Source organism: Bos grunniens, chromosome 13, assembly GCF_055505025.1.
Source record: "Bos grunniens cultivar Pamir isolate PY7600 chromosome 13, Bosgru_T2T1.0, whole genome shotgun sequence".
Lineage (NCBI taxonomy): Eukaryota > Metazoa > Chordata > Mammalia > Artiodactyla > Bovidae > Bos > Bos grunniens.
In genome coordinates this window covers 49,177,294-49,202,454 of record NC_141177.1, presented here as the reverse complement: position 1 = coordinate 49,202,454, position 25,161 = coordinate 49,177,294, and the positions used below count along the sequence as shown (strand labels likewise).

General features: G+C 39.7%; 1 protein-coding gene across 50 annotated transcripts in view; it reads left to right on the top strand.

Moving 5' to 3' along the window:
- ZNF438 (zinc finger protein 438) overlaps nt 1-25,161 on the top strand; it is a 199,086-nt gene that overhangs the window by 91,958 nt on the left and 81,967 nt on the right. For 24 of the 50 annotated variants that reach the window (XM_086334015.1, XM_086333990.1, XM_086333994.1 and 21 more), the window contains 2 exons: nt 9,826-9,903; nt 14,066-14,161. The exons of 3 other annotated variants lie outside the window; for them this stretch is intronic. In XM_086334015.1, coding sequence (XP_086190141.1) covers nt 9,902-9,903; nt 14,066-14,161 — 98 coding nt within the window. In that variant the 5' untranslated portion in view covers nt 9,826-9,901. The remainder of the gene's footprint in view (nt 1-9,825; nt 9,904-14,065; nt 14,162-25,161) is intronic. 23 more of the 50 variants (XM_086334024.1, XM_086334020.1, XM_086334006.1 and 20 more) reach the window with 1 other exon arrangement.

Genomic DNA, 25,161 nt, shown 5'->3' with positions numbered 1-25,161 from the left:
TTCGAAGGCATCTTTTTTTAAGTGCTCAGCCGTCTCTGTGGTCCAGTTCTCACATCCATATGTGACCACGGGAAAAACCATAGCTTTGACTCTACGGATCTTTGTCAGCAAAGAAATGTCTCTGCTTTTGAATACATTGCCTAGATTTGTCATAGCTTTTCTTCTAAGAAGCAAGCATCTTTTAATTTCATGGCTGCAGTCACCATCCAAAGTGATTTTGGAGCCCAAGAAAATAAAATCTGCCAATTTTTCTCCATCTGTTTGCCATGAAGTGATGGGACCGGATGGATGCCCATGGTCTTCATTTTTTTTTTTTTTCCAGTTTTTAAAAATGTATTTATTTTTTTTGAAGGATAATTGCTTTACAGAATTTTGTTGTTTTCTGTCAAACTTCAACATGAGTCAGTCATAGGTGTACATATATCCCCTCCCTTTTGAACCTCCCTCCTATCTCCCTCTCCATCCCATCTCTCTAGACTGGTACAGAGCCATTTTTTGAGTGTTGAGTTTTTAGCCAGCTTTTTTCACTCTCCTCTTTCACCTTCATCAAGAGTCTCTTTAATTCCTTTTCACTTTCTGCCATAAGGATGGTGTCATCTGCATATCTGAGGTTATTAATATTTCTCCTGGCAGTCTTAATTCCAGCTTGTGCTTCATCCAGCTTGGTGTTTTGCATGATGAACTCTGCATATATGTTAAATAAGCACAGTGACATATACTGCCTTGTTACCCTTGAACATAAAGGATAAATAGGTAAAACTACAGTTGTAGTTAGTCTCAAACACTTCTCTCTCAGCATTTGATTTATAAGTAGGCAAAATATTAATAAAAAAGAAATCTGGAACAACACTGTTAACCAGTTGGAGTTAATTGACATTTATAGAATCTTGCACTCAACAATAGAAGAATACACATTCTTTTCAAGAACACATGAAATTTTCATCAAGGTAGGTCATATGTTAGATCATAAAACAAGTCTCAATATATTTTAAAAGATTAAAACTATGCAGGACATGTTCTTTCACTGTTTCTAAATTGTATTAGAAATGAATAGCAATAGAATATCTAGAATTCCTTCCCCAAATATTTAGAGATTAAATAGCACACTTTTAAATAAAGCATGGTTCCATGAAATTACAAGAAAAAGTAGAAAATATTTTTAACTCAATGAAAAATGAAAACACATGGGAACAATATTTATGCAGCAAAAGCTGTGATTAGAGGAAAATGTATAGCTTTAAGATACAGATATTAAAAAAGAAGAAAAGTCTAAAACCAGTTATCTAAGCTTTCACTTATGGAAGCTGGAAAATTAAAATGAACCCAAAGTAAGTTGAAGGTAGAAAACAAGAAATAGAAATCAATAAAATAGAATATTATAAAACAGACAAATGATGGAGAAAAATTGGTGAAAACAAAAGCTTTTTAATCGATAAGATTAGTTGGCTCTCTTTAGTGGCAGTTCAGTGCCTTCCATATATTCCTAGATATAAGAGGTTAAAATTGTCCATGTCTCTTAAGTTCTAGACCCAAAAACTGGTGTCTTGTCATAGCCACCATATTTTATTGGTCAAAGAGGCCATTCAGATTCAAAACTTGGAAAGTACATGTGTACCCACTTCTCAGTGGGAGGAGTTTCAAAATATTTGTGTCACTCAAGCACAGTCATATTTTTGAAGAGCTTATGAATGAAAAGAATACTGAATGAACTGCAGTAACAAAAATGGAAGAGCACCTGTGAGATGAGACTGTTAGAAGGCCTCTTTCCTGAGTGTGTGTGCTCAAAATGAACACTGGCTAAGGATCAGGATTGCTGTATAAGTGAGACTCTATGAGGGAAAAGAGAAACCGTGGAAGTTTTGGTGATCACGTAGTCTGACATATTGAACTGGAACCTAGGGAGTCTTCAGACACACAGCTGGTTTTCCCCATAGGTTGTTTACTGAGCCTTGAGACAGGATGGGAGGTTGGGAAGTTGAGCTGGAAATATGCAGTGATGTCTTCTGCAGTCTTGCAGTGCTTAGGAGACAGTCTCTTTGTGGTAGGGTTAGGATGCAGCTGCAATAAGCACAATTAATTTCACCTTTGAGATGTTTTACACCAGAAGTAAAATAATTAGATTGACGTGAACAGCTCCTTACCCTACCAGTCTAATAGAGGGAAGGATGGACCCTCACTGGGAGAAAATAATGTCAGCCATAGTTTTATGGCTATTACATTCAAAATATTGAGAATACAGTAAAATGTTATATGACATGTAAAAAGTAAAAATATATATATATATGTTCAAAGAAGATAAATAGAAGCAGATCTGCCAGTGATACAGATCTAGAAGTTACCAAACAAATATTTTATAGTTGTTGTAAATGTGCTAAAGGAAATGAAGCAGTTAGAAAAATGGATGAAAAGATGAACAATATTAATAGAAAGGTGGAAATATTTAAAAAAATAATCAAATGGATATCCTAGGGCGGAAAAATATGACATCTGAAATTAAGATTTGAGTTTAAGAGCAAAGTAGGCACAACAAAAAATAAATAACTAGAACTAGTGAACTAAAGGACAGTTCAGTGGGAAAGTGTACAATCTCAGAAAGGAAAAAGAATGGAAAGAACAAAACAGCTTAGGAGACATAAGATCAAGTCACTTCATCTAACATTCATGTGGTTGGAGTCCCCGGAGGAGAAAATGAGAAAAGCAATATTTGAGAAAATAATGACCAGAGGTTTTCCAAACTGATTAAAGATAGCAATCCACAAATTCAAGGAGCATAGGAAACTTAGTGAACCCGAAGCAAGATTAATATGAAGAAAATCACACCTAGGTACAACTTGGTGAGACTTGTGAAAACCAGCTATAAAGAAAAAATCTTGAAACAATCGAAGTAAACTCCACTACCTTCAAAGGAACAGCAGTAAGGTGGCTGACTGTCCTACAGACATTATTAAAACCAGAACATTAAGGAATGACATCCGTAAATACTTGCAGAAAGGAAAAATACTGCCAACCTGAACCTCTGTACCCAGCAAAAATATTTTTTTAATGAAAGCAGAAAAAAAATGTTTTTAGACAAAAGGTGGGAGATTTTATCACAAGTAGAACCATAGTGTAGAAATACTAAAGGAAGTTATTCAGTCTGAAGAAAAGTGATCCCAGATGAGCCATAGGACCTCAGGAAAAGTGAGGAGCCTAGGAAAGCCTATGAATAAATATAAAAGATTTCAGACCATTGAAAGCAACAATATTAATGTTTTGTGGGGCTTTAAACATAATTAGAAATAAAATATTTAAAATCAGTGGAACGAAGGGTTAGTAGGTGTAAGTGAAGTTAAACTAACATTTTTTTGTCTCACCCAGGAAGTGGTAAAAGTCATCTGAAATCAAGGAAGTATTTTTAATCTCTAAGATAATTGCTAGAAATATTACAAAGATGTTTAAACAAAAAGTTTACCAAAGGTAAAATAAAATAATTTAAAAAATTGGGTATCAAAAAAAGAACAGAAGGAATGAATAGAAAATTAATAACATGAAAGTATCTTTAAGTATAATTAAATTACATAAATTGGCTTCTTCTTCCAATTAAAACCAGAAATTTTTGGACTAGATTTTTAAAAAAAGACAACAATGTATAGTTAAGACATAAGACATATTTCACATAAAAGGATATGGAAAAAAATAAAAGGTACACTATAACAAATACTGACTAAGGAAATCTTATATGTTAATATCAGACAGAGTAATCCTTACAGAAGAATGAATTATGGAATGCTCTATAATGATAAATGATCAATGCAGTAGGAAGACAGAACAGTACTAAATTTATATGTTCCTAACAGCATAACTTGAAAATACATAAAGCTAAAATTGACAGGACAAAAAGGAGAACAGATGAATCATAGTTGCAGAATTTTGCAACCTTCTTTCAACCACTAGTGTAACAAGCAGATTTTTAACATGATTGTTAAAAGTGTAAGGTGATAGAATATTTAAACAAGGTTATTAACTTGACCTATTGCTATTCATAGAATATTATTCCCAACAACTGCAGAATACACATTCTTTTCAAGCATGCAAGGAATTTTTACCAAAATAGAACATGTACTAAGCCAAAAAGCAAATCTCAACAGATTTCAAAGGATAACATATAGTATATGTTCCGCAGTAGAATTAAATTAGAAATATCTAACTGAAACATAAAAAAGCCTATATTTGCATGGAAAATAAATAGTATGCTTTTAAATAATCCAAGGGTCAAAGAAATACAACCATGGTCAAAATATGTTGAATAGTATCAAAACTTGTGAGACACAAAGTAATGCCTAGGGAGTATTCAGTTCAGTTCAGTCACTCAGTTGTGTCCGACTCTTTGTGACCCCATGAATCACAGCACACCAGGCCTCCCTGTCCATCACCAACTCCCAGAGTTCACTCAAACTCACGTCCATCGAGTCAGTGATGCCATCCAGCCACCTCATCCTCTGCCGTCCCTTTTTCCTCCTGCTCCCAATCCCTCCCATCATCAGAATCTTTTCCAATGAGTCAACTCTTCTCATGAGGTGACCAAAGTACTGGAGTTTCAGCTTTAGCATCATTCCTTCCAAAGAAATCCCAGGGCTGATCTCCTTCAGAATGGATTGGTTGGATCTCCTTGCAGTCCAAGGGACTCTCAAGAGTCTTCTTCAACACCACAGTTCAAAAGCATCAATTCTTCGGCGCTCAGCCTTCTTCACAGTCCAACTCTCACATCCATACATGACCACTTGAAAAACCATAGCCTTGACTAGACTGACCTTTGTTGGCAAAGTAATCTCTGCTTTTGAATATGCTGTCTAGGTTGGTCATAACTTTTCTTCCAAGGAGTAAGCGTCTTTTAATTTCATGGCTGTGGTCACCATCTGCAGTGATTTTGGAGCCCAAAAAGATAAAGTCTGACACTGTTTCCACTGTTTCCCCATCTATTTCCCATAAAGTGATGGGAACAGATGCCATGATCTTCATTTTCTGAATGTTGAGCTTTAAGCCACTTTTTCACTCTCCACTTTCATTTTCATCAAGAGGCTTTTTAGTTCCTCTTCACTTTCTGCCAAAAGGGTGGTGTCATTGCATATCTGAGGTTATTGATAGTATTGGATAACTTTAAATGCATATGTTTTCAACATAAGGTATAATTTTCCATCTCAAAAAGCTGCAAAAAGATGTGCAAACTAAATTCAAATAAACTAGAGAAAGCTCAGATTAAACAATATGTCTTTTTTTTTTTAATATGATGCTATTAATTTGAGCTTTCTCTTTCTTTCTTAGTAAGCGTTTGTCAGCTTTATTAACATTTTCAAAGAAACACAGCATGTGAGATCTTAGTTCCCTGACCAGGGATTGAACTCAGCACCCCCCCCGCGCCCCCCCCCCCCTCCCCGCTGGCATTGGAAGCATGGAATCTTAACCATTGGACCACCAGGGAAGTCCCTATAACTTTGATCTTACCCCCAGATTTCTTCCCTTTCCTCCCCAGGAATTTAAACCTGGCTTTTGTAGGTAGTGCCAGTTTTGTTTTGTTTTTTTTTCCACAACCATCTCAAGAAAATTTTTTTTTAATTTTTCTAAGTCTATAGATTTTATTTTTTATTTATTTTTTTTTCTAATTTTATTTTATTTTTAAACTTTACATAATTGTATTAGTTTTGCCAAATATCAAAATGAATCCGCCACAGGTATACATGTGTTCCCCATCCCGAACCCTCCTCCCTCCTCCCTCCCCATATCATCCCTCTGGGCCGTCCCAGTGCACCAGCCCCAAGCATCCAGCATCGTGCATCGAACCTGGACTGGCAACTCGTTTCCTACAAGATATTTTACATGTTTCATTGCCATTCTCCCAAATCTTCCCACCCTCTCCCTCTCCCACAGAGTCCATAAGACTGTTCTATACATCAGTGTCTCTTTTGTTGTCTCGTACACCGGGTTATTGTTACCATCTTTCTAAATTCCATATATATGCGTTAGTATACTGTATTGGTGTTTTTCCTTCTGGCTTACTTCACTCTGTATAATAGGCTCCAGTTTCATCCACCTCATTAGAACTGATTCAAATGTATTCTTTTTAATGGCTGAGTAATACTCCATTGTGTATATGTACCACAGCTTTCTTATCCATTCATCTGCTGATGGACATCTAGGTTGCTTCCATGTCCTGGCTATTATAAACAGTGCTGCGATGAACATTGGGGTACACGTGTCTCTTTCCCTTCTGGTTTCCTCAGTGTGTATGCCCAGCAGTGGGATTGCTGGATCATAAGGCAGTTCTATTTCCAGTTTTTTAAGGAATCTCCACACTGTTCTCCATAGTGGCTGTACTAGTTTGCATTCCCACCAGCAGTGTAAGAGGGTTCCCTTTTCTCCACACCCTCTCCAGCATTTATTATTTGTAGACTTTTGGATCGCAGCCATTCTGACTGGTGTGAAATGGTACCTCATAGTGGTTTTGATTTGCATTTCTCTGATAATGAGTGATGTTGAGCATCTTTAGATTTTAAAGGGAGGGTGATGTGTTCCTTTGCTCTCCACTGTCAATTCAGGATCGAGGTGCCACCTTGTGCGTCAGTTCCTTTTCTGCTAAGTCTTATGCTGCCATCTCCCATTTCGAAGGCTTGTTATTGGTTGATTTCCAAGAGGGCCACCACTCTAATTTCCTCAATCATGTCAGCATCACACTTGAAACTGTCCTTTGCACACCACACTGTGTGATTATATCTGTTTCTTCTAATTCATGTTTTGGGATTTCTGATACTCACAACTCATTATTCTTTAAGTTGCTCAGTTCTGTCAGTCAGAATCATTTCAAGATCTCAGATGCTGAAAGCCCCTTTCTCTTCTCTAACTTTTTTCTTTTAAGCCCTTAAATTCAGATATGTCTTCATTTATGTACTGTTTCTCCACCTCTCCTTCCCTCCCTAACTTCCTTCCTCTCTATCACAGTAAATGGCCTTGTTATTGACCTTAACTCCCTCAATTTTACACCCTTACACACAATAATTTTTATCCATATCCATCACCCATCCTTTCTTCCATTTCTAACCATGAAGAAAGAACAATTTCTCTTCTTAACATGGCTAACTCTACCTTCTCTTGACTTTGCTTCATTGTTAATCCCTTTTCCTTCCTTTTACTCTCATTAAAAAGAAAATAGTAACTCTTATTGAAGATTCGGGTTTACATTCAAACTATGCAAGGCCTCTTAAAAGAATAATGTTTGGTAGTTAATTCCATTTCTCCTTTTTCTTTAATTCTTCCATTTTTTTGTTTTCTTTTATTGCCCTCCTGAAATTTCTTTCTAAGATCATGAGTGACTGTTAAGTTATTCTTAGTCCTCCTTCTGCTCTGAAAACACAAGACAGGGTGCTTCGTTCTTTGGCTGTTCTTCTTTGACTTCATTGATAGACATCAGTTTTTTGTGGAAAGCCTGCTTATCAAATAAATAAACCTTTTTGGAGATAAGCAGACTTCCCTATTGACTTGCTATAGCAAGAGTGACCACACAGATATGGGGGTAGGTAGGGGGCTGCTTTAGGAAATGAGTGTAGGGTTTTTATTGATTATGTTTGGGTTTTCAAGTTCTAGGGTGAGATGCCAGAAGTCAGGTGAGTCTTTTGGAGTGGTCAGTTTCTTTAAGGGATGCACACAACGCATGGTTGTGATTGAAAGGCAAAGTCTGTGGAGGCTGAGGATGCTGCACTAGTGACTGTCTGACTGGATGGTGGTAACTGGTCCAGCTCTCAGTCCTGCCTACCTTATGGGGTGGTTATTCTGGTTCTCATTTTCAAGCACACTTTTATTGTATTTTTGATTTTTTAATTCCATTGCTGTTGCCCTGGTTTCTTCTTATCCTGACTGTTGTAGTAACAAAACAGGTCTCACTGCCTTTTCAGTCTTCTTGTAGTAACTCTAAAAGCAGAACCATCTTTCTAGAATATAAATTTGAATGAGTTTTCTACTGAAAACCCTTGATGGCTCTTTTTATGTACAAGATAAAACCACATATACTGAAGGTAGTATTTAGCCCTTTCACAGTAGGACCTGGAGCCCGCATTGCAGTCCTTGTCTGTCTGCTGCTCTGTGGGTCTCCTGTCCCTCTCTCCCTTCTGCTTCCCCCTCCCCCTACCTCCCCCACCTACTTTTCTCATCCTCTCCACCAAACAATGCTCTTGTTACAGAAGCATACTGACTTTCCCAAGCTCACACACTGTATTGTGGCTTCTGTGCCTAAAATATAGTTTTTGTTTCTTCTTGGAATATTGTTTCCAAACCTTACCTTTATCTGATTGCTAAAAGTCCTATCTCTTTTAAAACTGAATTTAAGTGTCACCATTACAGACTATTGGAGAAGGAAATGGCAACCCACTCCAGTGTTCTTGCCTGGAGAATCCCAGGGACGGGGGAGCCTGGTGAGCTGCCGTCTATGGGGTCGCACAGAGTCAGACACGACTAAAGCGACTTAGCAGCAGCATTACAGACTATGTTACTTTGCCAGGACTACATAACAAAATATTATAGACCAGTGACTTGAACAACAGAAATCTGTCTGCTCAGTCTTGGAAACCAGGCCTCTGAGATCTCGGTGTCTGCAGGCTTGATTTCCCTGGGGCTCCTCTCCTTAGCTTCCAGGTGCCCATCATTTTGCCGTGTCCAAATGTGGTCTTTCTCCTGGTGTGTCTCTGTGTTTCCTAACTTCTTCCTTCTATAGGACACCAGACACATTGGATTAGAGCCCACCCTAAAGGCCTCACCTTAGTCACCTTTTAAAGGGCCTTATCTCCAAATACAATCACACCCTGAGGTTCTAGGGCATTGGGGCTTCAACACATTAATTGGAGGGGGGAAGGGATTGGAAGACACAGTTCAGTCCATAATACAAAGCCGTCACATATGTTCCCTGTAGTAAGTATGGATGTGAGAGTTGGACTGTGAAGAAGGCTGAGCACCGAAGAATTGATGCTTTTGAACTGTGGTGTTGGAGAAGACTCTTGAGAGTCCCTTGGACTGCAAGGAGATCCAACCAGTCCATTCTGAAGGAGATCAGCCCTGGGATTTCTTTGGAAGGAATGATGCTAAAGCTGAAACTCCAGTACTTTGGCCACCTTATGCGAAGAGTTAACCTATTGGAAAAGACTCTGACGCTGGGAGGGATTGGGGGCAGGAGGAGAAGGGGACGACAGAGGATGAGATTGCTGGATGGCATCACCGACTCGATGGATGTAAGTTTGAGTGAACTCTGGGAGTTGGTGATGGACAGGGAGGCCTGGCGTGCTGCGATTCACGGGGTCGCAAAGAGTCGGACACAATTGAGCGACTGAACTGAACTAACTGCCCCCTCCAAATCCAGGAGCACTGTGTACCATTTTTAGCATTTACCGTGTGTGCCTTGATGTGGAGTTATTCATGTTTGTCTGTCTCTGGTGGTTTGTGGGTTTCCTGAGGACGGGAGCTATATCTTAACTCAACTTCACCTCTCCCTGCTCTCCATGATATAGTACTGAGTAGGGCTTGATTGGTGGCTAGATTTTAAATGATCTAGTGTAAATCAAGCTTAAATATATTATTTTCCAGAACTTTTAGGAGATTGACATAAAAACATAGGAAGAAAATGTTATACCTCCTATTTTAGAAGTCTTTGAGCATAGCTTGAATTTTTATTTTAGGTTCTTAAATTATACCTAAGTATCAGTTTTCTAGAACTAAATATAACTCTTATGATCTTTAGGTGCAGTCATCTAATTAGCTTCTGTAAGCTACCTATCAATTCTTTCATACTTCCATTACATTTGTTTTCAGATAAAAATGAATGCCATGTCTCAGCCAGCACTGAAAACGTGAAGTTTAGAAGACATTTGCTAAGTCGAGTCAACTCATGTAAGTCCACCCACATCGCTCAGCACCAGCTTAAGACTGATTTAAAATGTGAAGAATTAAGTTCACCACCTTTGATGATTTCTCAAGGCTCAATTGTTCAGAATATCTTATAGTTCCCTTGTATATTGAATCACTGGTCTTGGAAGATATTGGAGAGATGATTACTCACTAAATCTCATGTGCCTGTTGAAAATATAATGTTTAAATTCAAGATATTACTTTAAAAATTAGAGTAGCACCTCATGACCAACCTTTATTTTGTACCAAGTCTAGGTATCAATTCCCAACTATGGGCCAAACTTAATGTTTGTAAAATGGTTTTCCATTGTAGCAAATATATTTTCAGTTTCTAAGTCTGGCTTTTCTGAATATGTTCTTGATAATTAAAGGGAGATGTTTAGTAATTATCACTGGAACCATAAATACATAGCTATTTATCCAAAAACCTAGCTTTGAGGTGTCATCTTAACCAATCCCAACTATTATAATTATCTCCTCATGGTCTTTGTCTTCATTCTGTCGTCTATCCTATTTTCGCTGCCTTACAGATATGCATGTAGAGCCACTCCAATAATTTAAAAACCCTTCAGTGGCTCCTCGCTCACTGCTGATAGAATCCATGCCTTTGCCGGCATTCAGAGCCCTCAAGCAAGCTCCTAAAATGTCCCCATCTTTAGCCAGCTGAGCTTTCTTCCTGTTCTCTGAAATCTCCTTGTTGTTCTTGCCTCTACATCTCGACTTGGACTGTTTTTGTTAGTGTTTCTCTGTAATGTCCCCTGCTCCTCCCTTTCTGGTTTCTCTGCCTGTTGAAGTCTTGTGCAAACCTTCAAGGTTGAGCTCAGGTGTGGAGCGCTCCACGAAGCTTCCCCTGATCACTCTAGCTAGAAGCATGAGCTTTCTTTCTCTCTGCTGACTTCACCCAGGATTTTCTTTATCATTGTTTCAGCATATTTTACCTTGCCACGTCAGTGTGTGTGTGTTGGTGTCTATCTTAGGACCAGAAAATCAAACATTTTGTCTAATGTAGTTTTGTCTTGCACAGCGTTCAGCGTAGCCTTTAACGATGCTCAGTATTTGTTTAACAAATTAAGAATGTGCCTGGGCTTTTCTCCCATCCTCCCCTCTCTCTTACATCCTTACAGACACACATGGTCCATATTCATGGCAACCATTCATCCTCGTCTTGTCCCCCTGGCAGACCACCATGCTGCCATATTGCCCTGGGAAAACTGGCCGTGGTGTAATTAGCAAGACACAGTCATTTCCCAGCCTCAGAAATAAACTGTGGTCCCAAAGTTCATGTCCAGTTCCATTGTTTGGAATGCAGAAAACATTTTTCCACAAAAACAGTTATAAATAGTCATTAAGTTTCTCAGTCTGCCCTCCCAAGATTGTTTAACTCATAAGTACTGGTGCAGCCACCACATATCACACTGTTTGTAGAGCAGGGATCCCCAACACATGGGCCACTGGTACCAGTCCACAGCCTGATAGGAACTGGGCCAGACAGCTGAAGGTCAGCCACAGGCAAGTGAATGAAGCTTCATCTGTGTTTATAGCTTCTTCCCATCGCTCCCATCGAAGAAGGCCATGGCACCCCACTCCAGTACTCTTGCCTGGAAAATCCCATGGACAGAGGAGCCTGGTAGGCTGCAGTCCATGGGGTCACGAAGAGTCAGACACGACTGAGCGACTTCACTTTCACTTTCACTTTCACGCATTGGAGAAGGAAACGGCAACCCACTCCAGTGTTCTTGTCTGGAGAATCCCAGGGACGGGGGAGCCTGGTGGGCTGCTGTCTATGGGGTCACACAGAGTCGGACACGACTGAAGTGACTTAGCAGCAGCAGCAGCAGCAGCATCACTCCCATTATTGGCTGAGCTCAGGAAGGCAAGCTCAGAGCTCCCACTGATTCTGCATTTTGGTGAGCTGTATAATTATTTCATTATATTTCACAATGTAATAATAATAGAAATAAATGTAATGTGTTTAATCACCCAAAAACCATCCGCCTGCCCCATTCTGTCAAAAAATTGTCTTCCCCCAAACCTGTCCCTGATGCTGTAAAGTTTAGGGACCGCCGTTGTAGAGAACCTCTGACTCTGGATATGGAAGCATATCTCTCATGTCCTGGAAGCAAAATAGGGACTTCTTGGGCAGCCTGAGCAGTAGGAAGTCTGAGCAGGGGCTCTGGCAGGGCGCCCCCCCCCCCCATTAAACACCCTCATGACAGGAGCTTTTGGGTTTCCAATATTTGCATAAGAAACATTTAGCTCTAGGTCACTGGTACTCTCATGAGCTCTGAACTGAGGGCAAGGAGGCTCTTGTTCTGCTGACCCTCCCCACAGTAGATGAGGATGGTAAACAGTGCTTCAGTTGTCTTGTCACATGGGGGGTCATTTTTAATTTGGGTGTCTGGGAGTTGACGATATCTTTCTTGAGCTTGGCATGATTTGTTTTATGAACCTATTACACCACTTCACCCTCATTAGTGTGATCTCTTTTCTCTCACAGCCTGGCAACTTATACAGTAATTTCCCACAGTTTGCATTTAATGGAAGGAGACCATTGTCTGCTCATGGACCAAGTCTAACTCATAATCGTAACTGAAGTTATGTGCCGGAGGAATACGACCTTTAGCTTAAGCATAAAGCGTTTAATAACCACCCACACATGCAATAACATAACCCCAGTTCTGCGGGATTGTGCCAATAGCCAGAGTCACATACACCATACTTATTGGCACATAATTCTCCAGCATCTCATTGAAATTTGAAGCAGTAGTCTAAATTATGCTATGCACTTTAATATTTTTAGCATTAAATTTGATAGTTGCTTCATTTTTCTGGTAGCAACCCATGCCTGCTTCCTGACAGGAGCAGCTATCCTTGCTCTGAATTTGTGCTCGTCTCCTGCCCGTTTCTGCAGCCCCCAACGTCCTCTCTGGGCCCATCCCCTGCTGGTGTTGGTCCATGAGCACCCGCACCCCATCCTCACCCAGGGGAGCCAGCAGATAGGAGATGAAAGGAGTTAGAATTTTAGTTCTCCTGTGACACTGACACCCGAGGTAATCCTGGGGGCTGATGTGGGACGAGAAGGCTGCCAGAGTATCCACACTCAGAACTCTCAAATTTTGCATTAGTTGAACACATTTCTCATCTCTTTGGTGTGTTTTAAATAATTTATGTTTGGCAACAGTGGGCCTTGTTTATTAGATGGCAGAGAATAAATTCAAGATGAGATGTTTTGATGTGACCTGTCTCCTTTAAAAAAGGATTCAACATCACAGATTAAAAAAAAAAAAAAGAACCACTCTCTTGGCTGTTTTGTAATAGTGCTTATGCGACAGCACTTTCTGCTGTGGCCTTGTTTGCCTGTGACAATTTATTGTTGTGTTGTCAATAGCTCCACTTTTTTATTTTAATATATAAAACTTAGGTTTTTCACTAATCATCCAAATGTTTAACCAGATGATGAATGGTCTGCTTAGACTTGAAGGAGCCTGTAGGAGAAAGGGGAGAGAGGAGAAATTAAATCTGTTGAGTACTGTTCTGCACCATGTCCTTTATGTGTCTTTTAGGATCTTAACTCCATTTTACAATGGAGGAATTTGGGCTTGAGAAATGTTTAAAAAAGGAATCTGAGGTCAGAGGTCTAGTCGGTGATAGATCTGGGTTTCAATCCCAAATCTGATCATCTCACTATTTGAACAGCCTGATCCTACAAGCCCATGTGCCTTTTATTGGTTGAGAAAGATCAGTGACTTGAAATTGGAGGTTGGAGGCAGATTTGGGTGTAGTAAGGTTCTCCTTCCCCACTGACAACCAAAGCTGCTCTCAGGTTCAGTTCCCTTGGCTGTCCTACGGGACTAAAACCCGTTTTACTGACCATTTGATACTGTTGTGAGAATAATAAGCTAGTGAATTTCAGTATGATTTTATAGGTATAAAACCCAATGGAAGAAGAGAGATTTTTAAGTCAAGAGAAAAACTAGTAAAAACCTTAAAACATTAAATGAGATGACTTGGACAGATTTTGTGGTATTTCACATCTTAACATTGCTCTATAAAGCTTCCAAAATGACATTTGTCAGTTTTATAATCCCTACCACCATGATGTGCAAGCTGCATCCCTGAATTAGGTATCTCATCCCTGATTTAGGTATCTCAGGTGCAACGGAGAGAGTCCTGGCAGCATCCCAGGGACCCCCTTTCATTCACCAGAAGAGATGATTCATTTCTGCACCATATCAAACAGGTTTGGACTCTAGTAGATACTGAAGAAATGTTTGTAGCCAGTGAGGACCTGGAAAATTCTCAGGCTGTTGAATAGTCATAGATGTGTCAGACTAGCAATAATGTTAATGTTCTCAGAACAGTTTATATTTTTGAAGTTTTTAGTAAGCCCAAGTATGAAAGTCACATTTTGTAAACGTGCTTTCACAGAATTGCTGTTCAAAAGTGGTTCCAGGTTTCTGGGCACCTTTCATAGATTACAGGATGGTGAATACTGAAAGACAGCTCTGAGCTCTGAGTTGTCATCCAGTTACGCTTCTTTCAAGTATACAGAGAAGAGATAAGAAAGGTAGGGAACTCATTAAGTTATAAGGACAAGACTATGAATGAAGTGTCTGTGAGCCTGGGAAGTACCAAGGTCATGTCCTAGGCTTAACCCAAAGTTTTACCCCATTAAAGCCCTAAGTCTAAAGATAAATGCTTTCAGAAGACCAGCTGAGACCATTGGAAGGATGGTATTAGAACAGTGCTCAGATATGGATCGAGAAGTCTGCACTCAGTCAGCCTTGGAGCAGATGTGTGTAGGACTCTTCCCCATCTGCCACACATCCCAAGAAGGGTCCCTGGTCCTGAGGTGCTGACTCCCACTGACTTCTTGGGCCAACCCTGAACCTGCTTCCTAGGTGTGGTGGCTGGAGGCCTCCAGAATGGGAAAGGAGACCTAGGAAGCAAAGAGTGCACACACACAGCAGACACTGTGGCCCAATTTGGTCCATCGCTATGGACCACATTTGGCTTGTACAGTGTTTGTTTTCAACATGAATAACGTTATTAACTGGTGTTATTCCAACTAGTTTCTAATTGGATTTTCTGTTAACCCCTTTAATGTGCACACCCAGATTTCTGGGTTTTCTGGAAAACTGTAAGATGTGACAGCTTTAGGCCTGCCATTCGAAGTGACTGTCATCCATTAGAGCTAGTGAGGAGCTGCCTCTATGAGATGAGTGAGAACTCTCCAGGTCTCACAACCTACCCCCTGCAACCCCTGCCCTTCACTATTGGTTTTCTTTAAATAGAATTAAGAGGAAAGTTAAATGTTACCCACTCTGCCATTTGTGTTAAAACTGAAAATAACAGGTTGAGAGGATAGCATGTTTCAATATACCTGAGAGACTGTTATTCTCCTAGGACTATTGTGTGTAACAGTGTACCATAAACTGGGTGGCTTTAAACAACAGAAATTTTTACTCTCACTGTTTTGGAGGCAAGAAAACTGAAATCCAGGTGCTGGCAGAGCCCTGCTCCTGCAAAGGCCTCTCGGATCCATAGCTTCAGGTGGCACCACGTGTTCCTTGCTTTGTGGCTGCATCACTCCACCCTCTACCCCATCTTCTCATTACTGTCTTCCCTGTGTCCAGCCTTTCTTCCTGTAAGAACAGCCATCATATTGTAATAGGACCTACCCTATTCCAGGACAGGGCTTCCCTGTTGGCTCAGTGGTAAAGAATCTGCCTGCTAATGCAGGAGACACGGTTCGATCCCTGGGTTGGAAAGATCCCCTGGAGAAAGAAATGGCAACTCACTCCGGTATCTTTGCCTGGAAAAATTCCATGGACAGAGGAGCCTGGCGGGCCAGAGTCCATAGGGTCACGGGCTTACGACCTCAGCATAACATTTTGGGGAACACAATTCAGCCCATAACTGATGGCGTGTTTCTTGGTGGAGCACAGAATAGTTGTTTAAGGGCAGAGGTCCTTGGAACAAAGTACCTGGAGTCATACTTATACCTTGTTTGCTCTCTCATCTGGGCAGTTGCTTACCCATCTCAGTGCCTCCTCGCCCTCATCTGCAAAATGAGGATGAGGGTACCCACCTTCCCCCTCCCACCTTATAGGCTTGAAGTGAAGACAGACCCTATAAAGCCCTTGGAACAGTGCGTGGCACATACTCAGTTTCAATGAACTGAACTATTAATTATCTTCATTGTTATCTGTGTTTACTCAGACACAATTTCTATGCATACAAGGAGTTTCTATGCCAAAAAGCTATTATTTAAGATAGCATTATGAAGCAAACCATGGTGAAAGTAGGAATAAGAGATAGAAATGCTTCATGAAAAAAAGTAAGTCAATAAAAGAGAGTGCGAGAGACTGGAATATTAATACGATTTATTTTTCATACAAATAAAATAATTATAATACATTAATAATGTTTAGCCTCCTCGTGCTGTTGGATTACCTGCATGGCTTCTAGATGCACTTGAAACTGATAAAAGACCCAGATAGGAACTTTAGACTCAGAGGCTCAAACGTTGACTGTGGGCTGGTGAGCACAGTGCCCCGGAGGTGATATTGGAGAGCTTAGTCCAGGAGGAGCATCCAGAGACACAGGACTTCTAAGCATCCCACCTACTTCCTTGGAAGCATCTTATTACTCTCTCCCTCTTTCCCATAAACCCTTGCATTGAAATTATCCTGGTATCCAGGCTCTAGATCAGAGATTGAGGCTAAATAATTATTTACATTTAAACCTTACTTTTCTTTCAAAGGGAACAAATATTTTGAGATACATTATTTTGTTTTTCCACATAACTTTTATGCAAGACAGCCATAAAACTTGAAGTTTATTATAAACTAAGAGCCCTGATAGAGAAGGTTTAAAGAGATGATAAGACTTTTTGAAGTCCCTGGATGAAATTTGTTCTGCAGGTTAGGGGCTATTGGGTTTGTAAAACTATAGAACATATATATATATATATATATATATATATATAAATCTTTCTCAAAGGTACACTGCCCTGAAAAATGAGAATATTCAGATAAAATCAAAGTATCTTACCTAAATGGCGAAAGGGACATATGGGTGTATGATTTGCGATTTTATTTTAGTAAAAGAGGTTAGGCTGTTTAATTTTTGGCAAAGAAGTGGTATTGTATCATTCAACTGTTAGTAATTTGGAACACTTCAATTAAATGATGAATTCATCAGAACTCTTTCGGTTGCAAATGCGTGAAGGCCAGCTCAAGCCAGCATATGCAAATCAAAGGAACTTAATTGTTTATATAACTATGGTTTCCAGAGATGCATCTGGCGTCAGGAATGACTGCAGCCAGGAACTCAGATGATCTCAGCTGGACTCTTTCGGCTCTGCCGGTTTCTTTGTTCGTCATTCTCCAGACAGCATGTGATCAGTAAGATGACTGGCCGGCAGCAACTTGGGACTGTCATCTTCCCAGTTTAGCAGACCCAATGGAAAGATAATTCATTGGGCCAAATGCCTCACTACCTGCCTTAAGGAAGATGCGAATCAACTCTCCTTAACCCCATGTGATGAATGATCACTGAGTCCTAGCCAAGGACTTGTATTCCCGGTTCTGCAGTAGAGGGGTGTGTGTGTGCCCAGGGACTGAAGGCCCCCCTTGAGTCTCCTGGAGTGAGAGAGGCTTTCTCCAAAGGAATTCAAAGAAGGGCAATGGAAGCAAGTGCTCAGCAGACCAAAACTATAGTGGCCTCAGACTGTGACACACGATGTGTGAAGTCATGTAAAGACTGTAGGTTCTGATTTTAAGATGCAAAGAATGTTCTGCCTTCTCTTATTACAAAATCCATCCAAAACGAAGGAAATAAAAAATTCCAGCTCTATCTTTGATAAAAGGTAGATGACATCACTAACCCTAATCCACTCATGTGAACAGAAAGTTGTGATGCTGTGACTTAGCAGAGGAAGGTGAAAATCTGAGCTCCCACAGAGAGTAACAGGAAAGGAAACAGTTTTGCCTTGCAGAACCTTGGGAGGTCCTGTGATTACAGTTATCAGGTCAGGCTGGAGGAATAGTTAGAAACACAGACTCAGTTGAAAGTCTGTAAAAGGACCAGTTGGACACACGGGTCCTTGTCTCAACCCAGCTGGATACCCACCTTCCCCAGAGGATGAGACGTTTATTCTCTGGAGATGTTGAGTCTTAAGAGAACCTAGGCTCGGGAACATGGGAGCTCCGAGAGTGGGGTTACGTAGACATCTGCCCTGCACTTTGAGCACCAGGAGCCAAACTTCTAAGTCCCCATTCAGGTGCTAGGAGTTTCTCTAGAGAAGCTAACTGTTTGCAGAGAAACTCCTTACAGGGGTTCCCCACAGGGAAAACCAGCTGGCTGCTTTTCAATAAAGAGCACCTTCAACAAGCTCAGTCCACAGACAGAGCTGCCATCTTGCTTTGCTAGTAATTTCCCACTTAAATGGAAAAGACAGCCAAAGATCAACAGATATGTGGAAATGCCTCCCATAGGAAAGCAGAAATTAAGAGCAACAGAGAACTCTAAGACAGAACTGTAGAGACAGAAATAGGAAACTTAAGAAATGGACTAGAAGTACTGTCTCTGAAAATGTGAGATTTTGCGTGGATAACAGAGTCCTTTTTAAAAAGGAGAAGAAAAGAAACGAAAATTAAAGAACAAAAAGAAACCCACAAAAATTAAGAATATGATGGTTGAAACAAATTTCTTACAGGGATTGCTTATTTAACTTACGTGCAGAGTGCATCATGTGAAATGCTGAGCTGGATAAAGTACAAACTGTAATCAAGATTTCTGGGAGAAATATCAATAACCTGAGATATGTAGATGATACCACCCTTATGGCAGAAAGCAAAGAACTAAGGAGTCTCTTGATGAAAGTGAAAGAGGAGAGTGAAAAAAGTTGGCTTAAAACTCAACATTCAGAAAACTAAGATCATGGCATCCGGTCCCATCACTTCATGGGAAATAGATGGAGAAACAATGGAAATAGTGAGAGACTTTATTTTCTTGGGCTCCAAAATCACTGCATATGGTGACTGCAGCCATGAATTTAAAAGACACCTTCTCCTTGGAAGGAAAGCTATGACCAACTTAGACAGCATATTCACATTACTTTTCCAACAAAGGTCTGTCTAGTCAAAGCTGTGGTTTTTCCAGTAATCGTGTATGGATGTGAGAGTTGGATTATAAAGAAAGCTGAGCACCGAAGAATTGATGCTTTTGATCTGTGGTATTGGAGAAGACTCTTGAGAGTCCCTTGGACTGCAAGGAGATCCAGTCATTCAATCCTAATAGAAATCAGCCCTAAATATTCATTAGAAGGACTGATGCTGAAGCTGAAACTCCAATACTTTGGCCACCTGATGCGAAGAGCTGACTCATTTGAAAAGACCCTGATGCTGGGAAAGATTGAAGGTGGGAGGAGAAGGGGACGACAGAGAATGAGATGGTTGGATGGCATCACTGAATCAATGGACATGAGTTTGAGCAAGCTCTGGGAGATGGTGAAGGACAGGGAGGCCTGGCATGCTGCAGTCCATGGGGTCACAAAGAGTCAGACATGACTGAGTGACTGAACTGACGGACTGACAGGGATTGACATAATCCAGAAAGTTCAGTCACTCACTTAATCCAAGAGAAAATGGGAGAAAGTTATCAGAGAAATAATACAAGACACTCTCCCAGAATCCAGAGAAGAAAAATTGTCATATACAAAGTATTCTGCATAAGAACAAACAAGAGACTTCTCAACATCAGTACTTATGTGTAAACATAAATTTTTGAAACAGTCTCTTAAGGGATAATTTTTATCATTAAAAAAGTTGTGATACTGTGACTTAGCAGAGGAAGGTGAAAATCTTCTTTTACCTCAGAGTTACTGTCAAGTATCTCTAAATAATTTCCTTAGCACATTTAAAATATTCCACTTACAAATTTTACATTATTTAAACTTATTTATATCTTTTATTATAATCTAAAGTATGCCTTCAAATTTGTGTTTTAGAGATTCAGAGTATTTTATGGTGCTTATTTTAGTTCCTTATTGTTTTATTCACTCAACAGATAATTGAATAATCTTTTCTCAAAGCACTGTAAAGTTTATATTCCTTGTTTTGTATGGTAGTGCAACATCTGGTCCATAGCTTTGTAGTCAGTGACAATAAATAACTGATTTAGAAACTCACTGGTATTAAGGTATGTGATAGCATGATCTGCAAAATGTTGGCTGTTTTTTCTTTATCCAGCATATAGTGATTTGAAGTGACAAATGTTTGGCTCTTATTTTTATACGTGTATATTGTTGTCTAGTCGCTATATTGTGTCCAACTCTTTTGCAACCCCATGGACTGTAACCTGCCAGGCTCCTCTGTCCATGGGATTTCCCAGGCAATAATACTAGAGTGGGTTGCCACTTCTTTCTCCAGGGGATCTTCCTGACCCAGAGATTGAACCTAGATCTCCTGCTTGGTAGGCAGATTCTTTACCACTGAACCATCAGGTTATCCTTATACATGTATAAAACTATTAATTATGAGTAACACAATATCTATGTAGGATATTGGGGGTTTTTTTAGTTAAAAAAAATTGGACTATAATTGCTATACAGTGTAGTATTTGTTTCTGCTGTACAGCAGTGTGAATCAGCCATATGTATACATACATCCCCTCCCTCTTGAGCTTCTCTCCCCGCCCACCCTCCAGGCCATCACAGAGCTGAGCTCCCTGTGCTTTACAGCAGCTTCCCACCAGCTATCTGTTTTATACATGGTAGTGTATGTATGTCATTGCTACGCTATTTAAAATAGCCAGGACATGAAAGCAGCCTAAATGTCTGTAGGCAGATCAATCTATAAATAAATTGTGGTACATATATACAGTGGAATACTACTCAGCCATAAAAATGAATGAAATTGGGTCACCTAGAGTCTGTAATGCAGAGTGAAGTCAGAAAGAGAAAAACAAATATTGAATATTAATGAGTTGAGAATGTAGCATGAAATATTACTTTTTGTCTTTTATCAGTGAAGAAGATAGTCTCGAGTGTTATTTTCTTCCAGAAATTAGAAGCATCAAAAGTTAAAATTTAGCAGACATGTTTTCCACATTTTAATTAGTGTGAATTAATTAAAAATTGTTAAAATTAATATTTGAAAAAATAATATTTTTAAGATTCAGTGAATACTGACTGTATAATAAAATATAGTTTTATGGTATTTTTTTAGATGGAAAGTTTTCTCTAAATTGCATTTTGGTTTTTAAAACATTCTGAAATTTAGTTTGTAAATATTACAAAGAATTGAAATTTCTTTTTTTTTTTAATTTTTTTCTTTGTGTTCCTTTTTTTTAAATTTATTTATTTTAATTGGAGGCTAATTACTTTACAATATTGTAGTGGTTTTTGCCATACATTGACATGAATCAGCCATGGTTGTATATGTGTTCCCCATCCTGAACCCCCCTCCCTCTTCCCTCCCCATCCCATCCCTCTGGGTCATCCCAATGCATCAGCCCTGAGTACCCTGTCTCATGCATCAAACCTGGACTGACGATCTGCAATATAGCTCCCCTCTTTTTGGATTAGTTTTGAACGCCTAATGAAATGGAAGGCAGGTTTCTTTTTCCCTTAAAAAGGGCTATATTTTATTCCTTAATGTACTATAATGAGAGCAAAATAATATAGAAAAATCAAGAAATGAAAAAGTGCCAAGATCCTTCTTGCCAATATAACTTTTTAGAATTGTGCTGAGTTGCTTCTGCTGTAAAAACCAGACTCACTTGTCTATTATGGATTCTCCAGGTAATGACATTTTGTAGAGGATTTTTATAGTTCTTTTGGCTCAGCAAGGTCAAGAATTTTAAATTAGAATTACAGAACTGGAAGGCATCCTCATCTTCATTTTACAAATGAAGGAACTGAAGTCCAGAGGAATCATGATTTATCCAGGGTCACACACTTAATAGTGAAGGTTGGATGAGAATCATGGCCTCCTGGCAGGCAGCTCAGTGATCTTTGTAAAAGACTCTTTGGGTTTATTCTCACCACCATCACATTACATGCAGTGTTCATAATTTATTGTATTAGGCCCAAGTAGCAGGTTATGAGTTTGTGTTTAATTTTCTGAAGCTAAGTGAGCATTTAGAATTAGGAATATTGACAGTGACCAAAAAATAAATAAAAATGGCAAGAAGCGTTTGGAAGATCTCTCATCCAGGGTAGAAGATGTCCCTTGATTAGACTCTGGCCCTGCTCTCCAGATGAAAATTCTTTGTACATTATTCTCTAGGACCTGAATCTGTCTACTGGAAGGTTCTCTGCTCATCTTCTTCCAAGCCCACAGTTACGTGGTCCTTGAAAAATATACCTCTTTGGGGGCTATTTGGGCATTTCTGGTAGCTCAGCTAGTAAAGAATCCTCCTGCAATGCAGGATACCTGATTTCAATCCTTGTGTTGGGAAGATTCCCTGGAGGAGGGCATGGCAACCCACTCCAGTATTCTTGCCTGTAAAATCCCCATGGACAGAGGAGCTTGGTGGGCTGCAGTCCACGGGGTTGAAATGAGTTGGACATGACTGAGCGACTCAGCATGCAGCACATACTGGGGGCTATGTAACCTTTTTCCCTACTCTCTGACCTTGCAATTTTGGCAGCTTGCACATTGTTTGCAGAGTCAGCCAGCGGCTTAGAGGCAAAGCTTGTGAAGTTTTGGGGCTTGTTGTGCCCTCAGAAACTTTGGCTTCTAATCCGCCTTCTTGTAGTTGACTCCATTTGCCAGTAAGAGAGGGACTGGGTGTCCCAGTCTGGCAGGGACAGTCTCAGTTTATATTAATAGTGCTCATGCATATTAAGTAATAATGCCCTCTTTCACTCTCAAAACTATCCCAGCTTGGACAATAAATTATGTACTGTCACTCTAGCCAAAAGAGCACACCAGAGGATCCCACACCTAATTTATTCCTTTGCTTCCTCTCTGCAATTCCCCTGTCTCTCAACTTACAAGGGTCCTTGGTTGGCCAATTGAAATAGGTTTCATGGGAAGTTCATGTGCTCATCCTGATCTACAGCAAGGCTGACTTCCCTCCGTTCACAGTAGAAAATGTAAAAGGCCATTTTTGCTCAAAGCATTTTTCAGTCTCCTCTTTTACTGTGTATAGTCCAGAAGCAGTCAAATTTTCTAACTCTGGGAGCCTCCAGATTTCTGGATTCTCTGCTCCCTTTCAGTTTTGCCCTCAGACCTCTTATTTCTTGCCCATGCAGATTTCTTTCTTGTAAATTCTCAATAAATACAGCAAGTAATAATGTTATTCTAATGTTCTGCTTTCTGTCTCTTTTCCCTTACAGCTATAGGCTTAGTTGGCCTTCCCAGGTGGTGCTAGTGGTAAAGAACCTGCCGCAGTGCAGGTGACCTAAGGGACACTGGTTTGATCCCTCGGTCGGAAAGATCCCCTTGAGGAGGGCATGGCAACCCACTCCAGTATTCTTCCTGGAGAATCTCATGGACAGAGGAGCCTGGTGGGCTATAGTCCACGGGGTCCCAAGGAATCAGACATGACTGAAGCGACTGAGCACACATGCATAGTCTTAGTTAGACACTTGTTGGGCCTTTGAAGCTATCTCATGCATTTTCAGAAATTGAGGTATAATTTACATACAGTAAACACACAGCTTTCAGTTTAATGAGTTTTGATAGTTGTATACCCCCATGTAAACCACCTCCAAGAATAAGATAGAGAACATTTCCATTATCCCTAATGCAAGCCGCTTTCTAGCTATTTCACTTTGATTTGCTCCCTCTGAGGCACAACCACTTTTATGACTTCTGTCACCACGGATTCCTTTCCACAACCCAGCACTTGTATTAATATTAAAAGTTTTGTGACTGGGACTTCCCTGGTTATCCAGGGGTTAAGACTTTGCCTTTCAACGCAGGGGTTGCAAGTTTGATCCCTAGTTGGGGAGCTAAGATCCTACATGCTTCACGGCCAAAAAACTGAAACATAAAAGAGAACAATATTGTAACAAGTTCAATCAAGACTTTAAAAATGGTCCACATCAAAAAAAATCTTTTTTAAACAATTGATTAAAAAAAGAAAATTTGTGACTGTGTGACATGACTGTTTCTATCTTTTCCTTGGTTTCTCTCTTTCCTGCTGCTGGGCCTCTAAGCAGTTCTCATCTATTTTAGATTTTTTGTTTGGCTTGTACTTCACTTAAAGGTAGCAGTTTTTATGTTACTTGGGAAAAGCTAAGTGCTATAGTAAATGAACTACAAAAAACATAATAGCTTCAACCTAATTAAAATATATTTATTGCTATTAAGCAGTACACTGAACGTGTTCTTGATCAATAGATGATGGTCTATATCCTGGACCTTTGAATCCTCCAGCAACTGAGAAAGGAGCAGGAACCCACCTTACCTGCTTCTGAAAAGCCTCAAACTGAGGTCTGACATTCAGTCCCCTCCCACTGATGTTGTTTTACGGGAAAACTATGCACAAGACCACCTCTGGCACAAGAGAGAAGGGTTTGGAATTGGGGACTCTGGCTTGGCAGCTACTTGGCAATGACAGCTCCATACCATGAACTGAAAGAAAAGTCTGTTAATTGTCTACAGGTAACAAAGGTCAGCGTCAGAACTTTTATTTTCTTTTAGTGACATAATACTGTATTGCTTTTCTTTTTTTGTCATGTTAGTTTGTGTAGTATATCTTTTTATGCTTTTCAAATAAACATTTTAGTATTAGAAAATTTTTAAAAATTGTATTGCAATCTCTATGATATAAATGTTCAAAGCAAAAGCAATTTATTTTCCTTACATTATTCTGGTGAAATTAAAATAATCACTGGCCATAAGCAGATATAATTTAACTCTTAAAAGGTAAAGATCCATGATATCACCATGTCTATTCAGTATTGTACCAGAGATCCTAGCCAGCAGAGTGAAATGTTGCAAGTGGGTGAACCTTAAAAAAAAAAAAAAAAAAAGATGTAGGAATGGAAAGGAAGAAAAAAATGGTCACTATTGGTAAATAATAAAGAACAGAAATGGTATGGACCTAACAGAAGCCAAAGATATTAAGAAGAGGTGGCAAGAATACACAGAACTGTACAAAAAAGATCTTCATGACCCAGATCATCACGATGGTGTGATCACTCACCTAGAGCCAGATATCCTGGAATGTGAAGTCAAGTGGGCCTTTGAAAGCATCACTACGAGTAAAGCTAGTGGA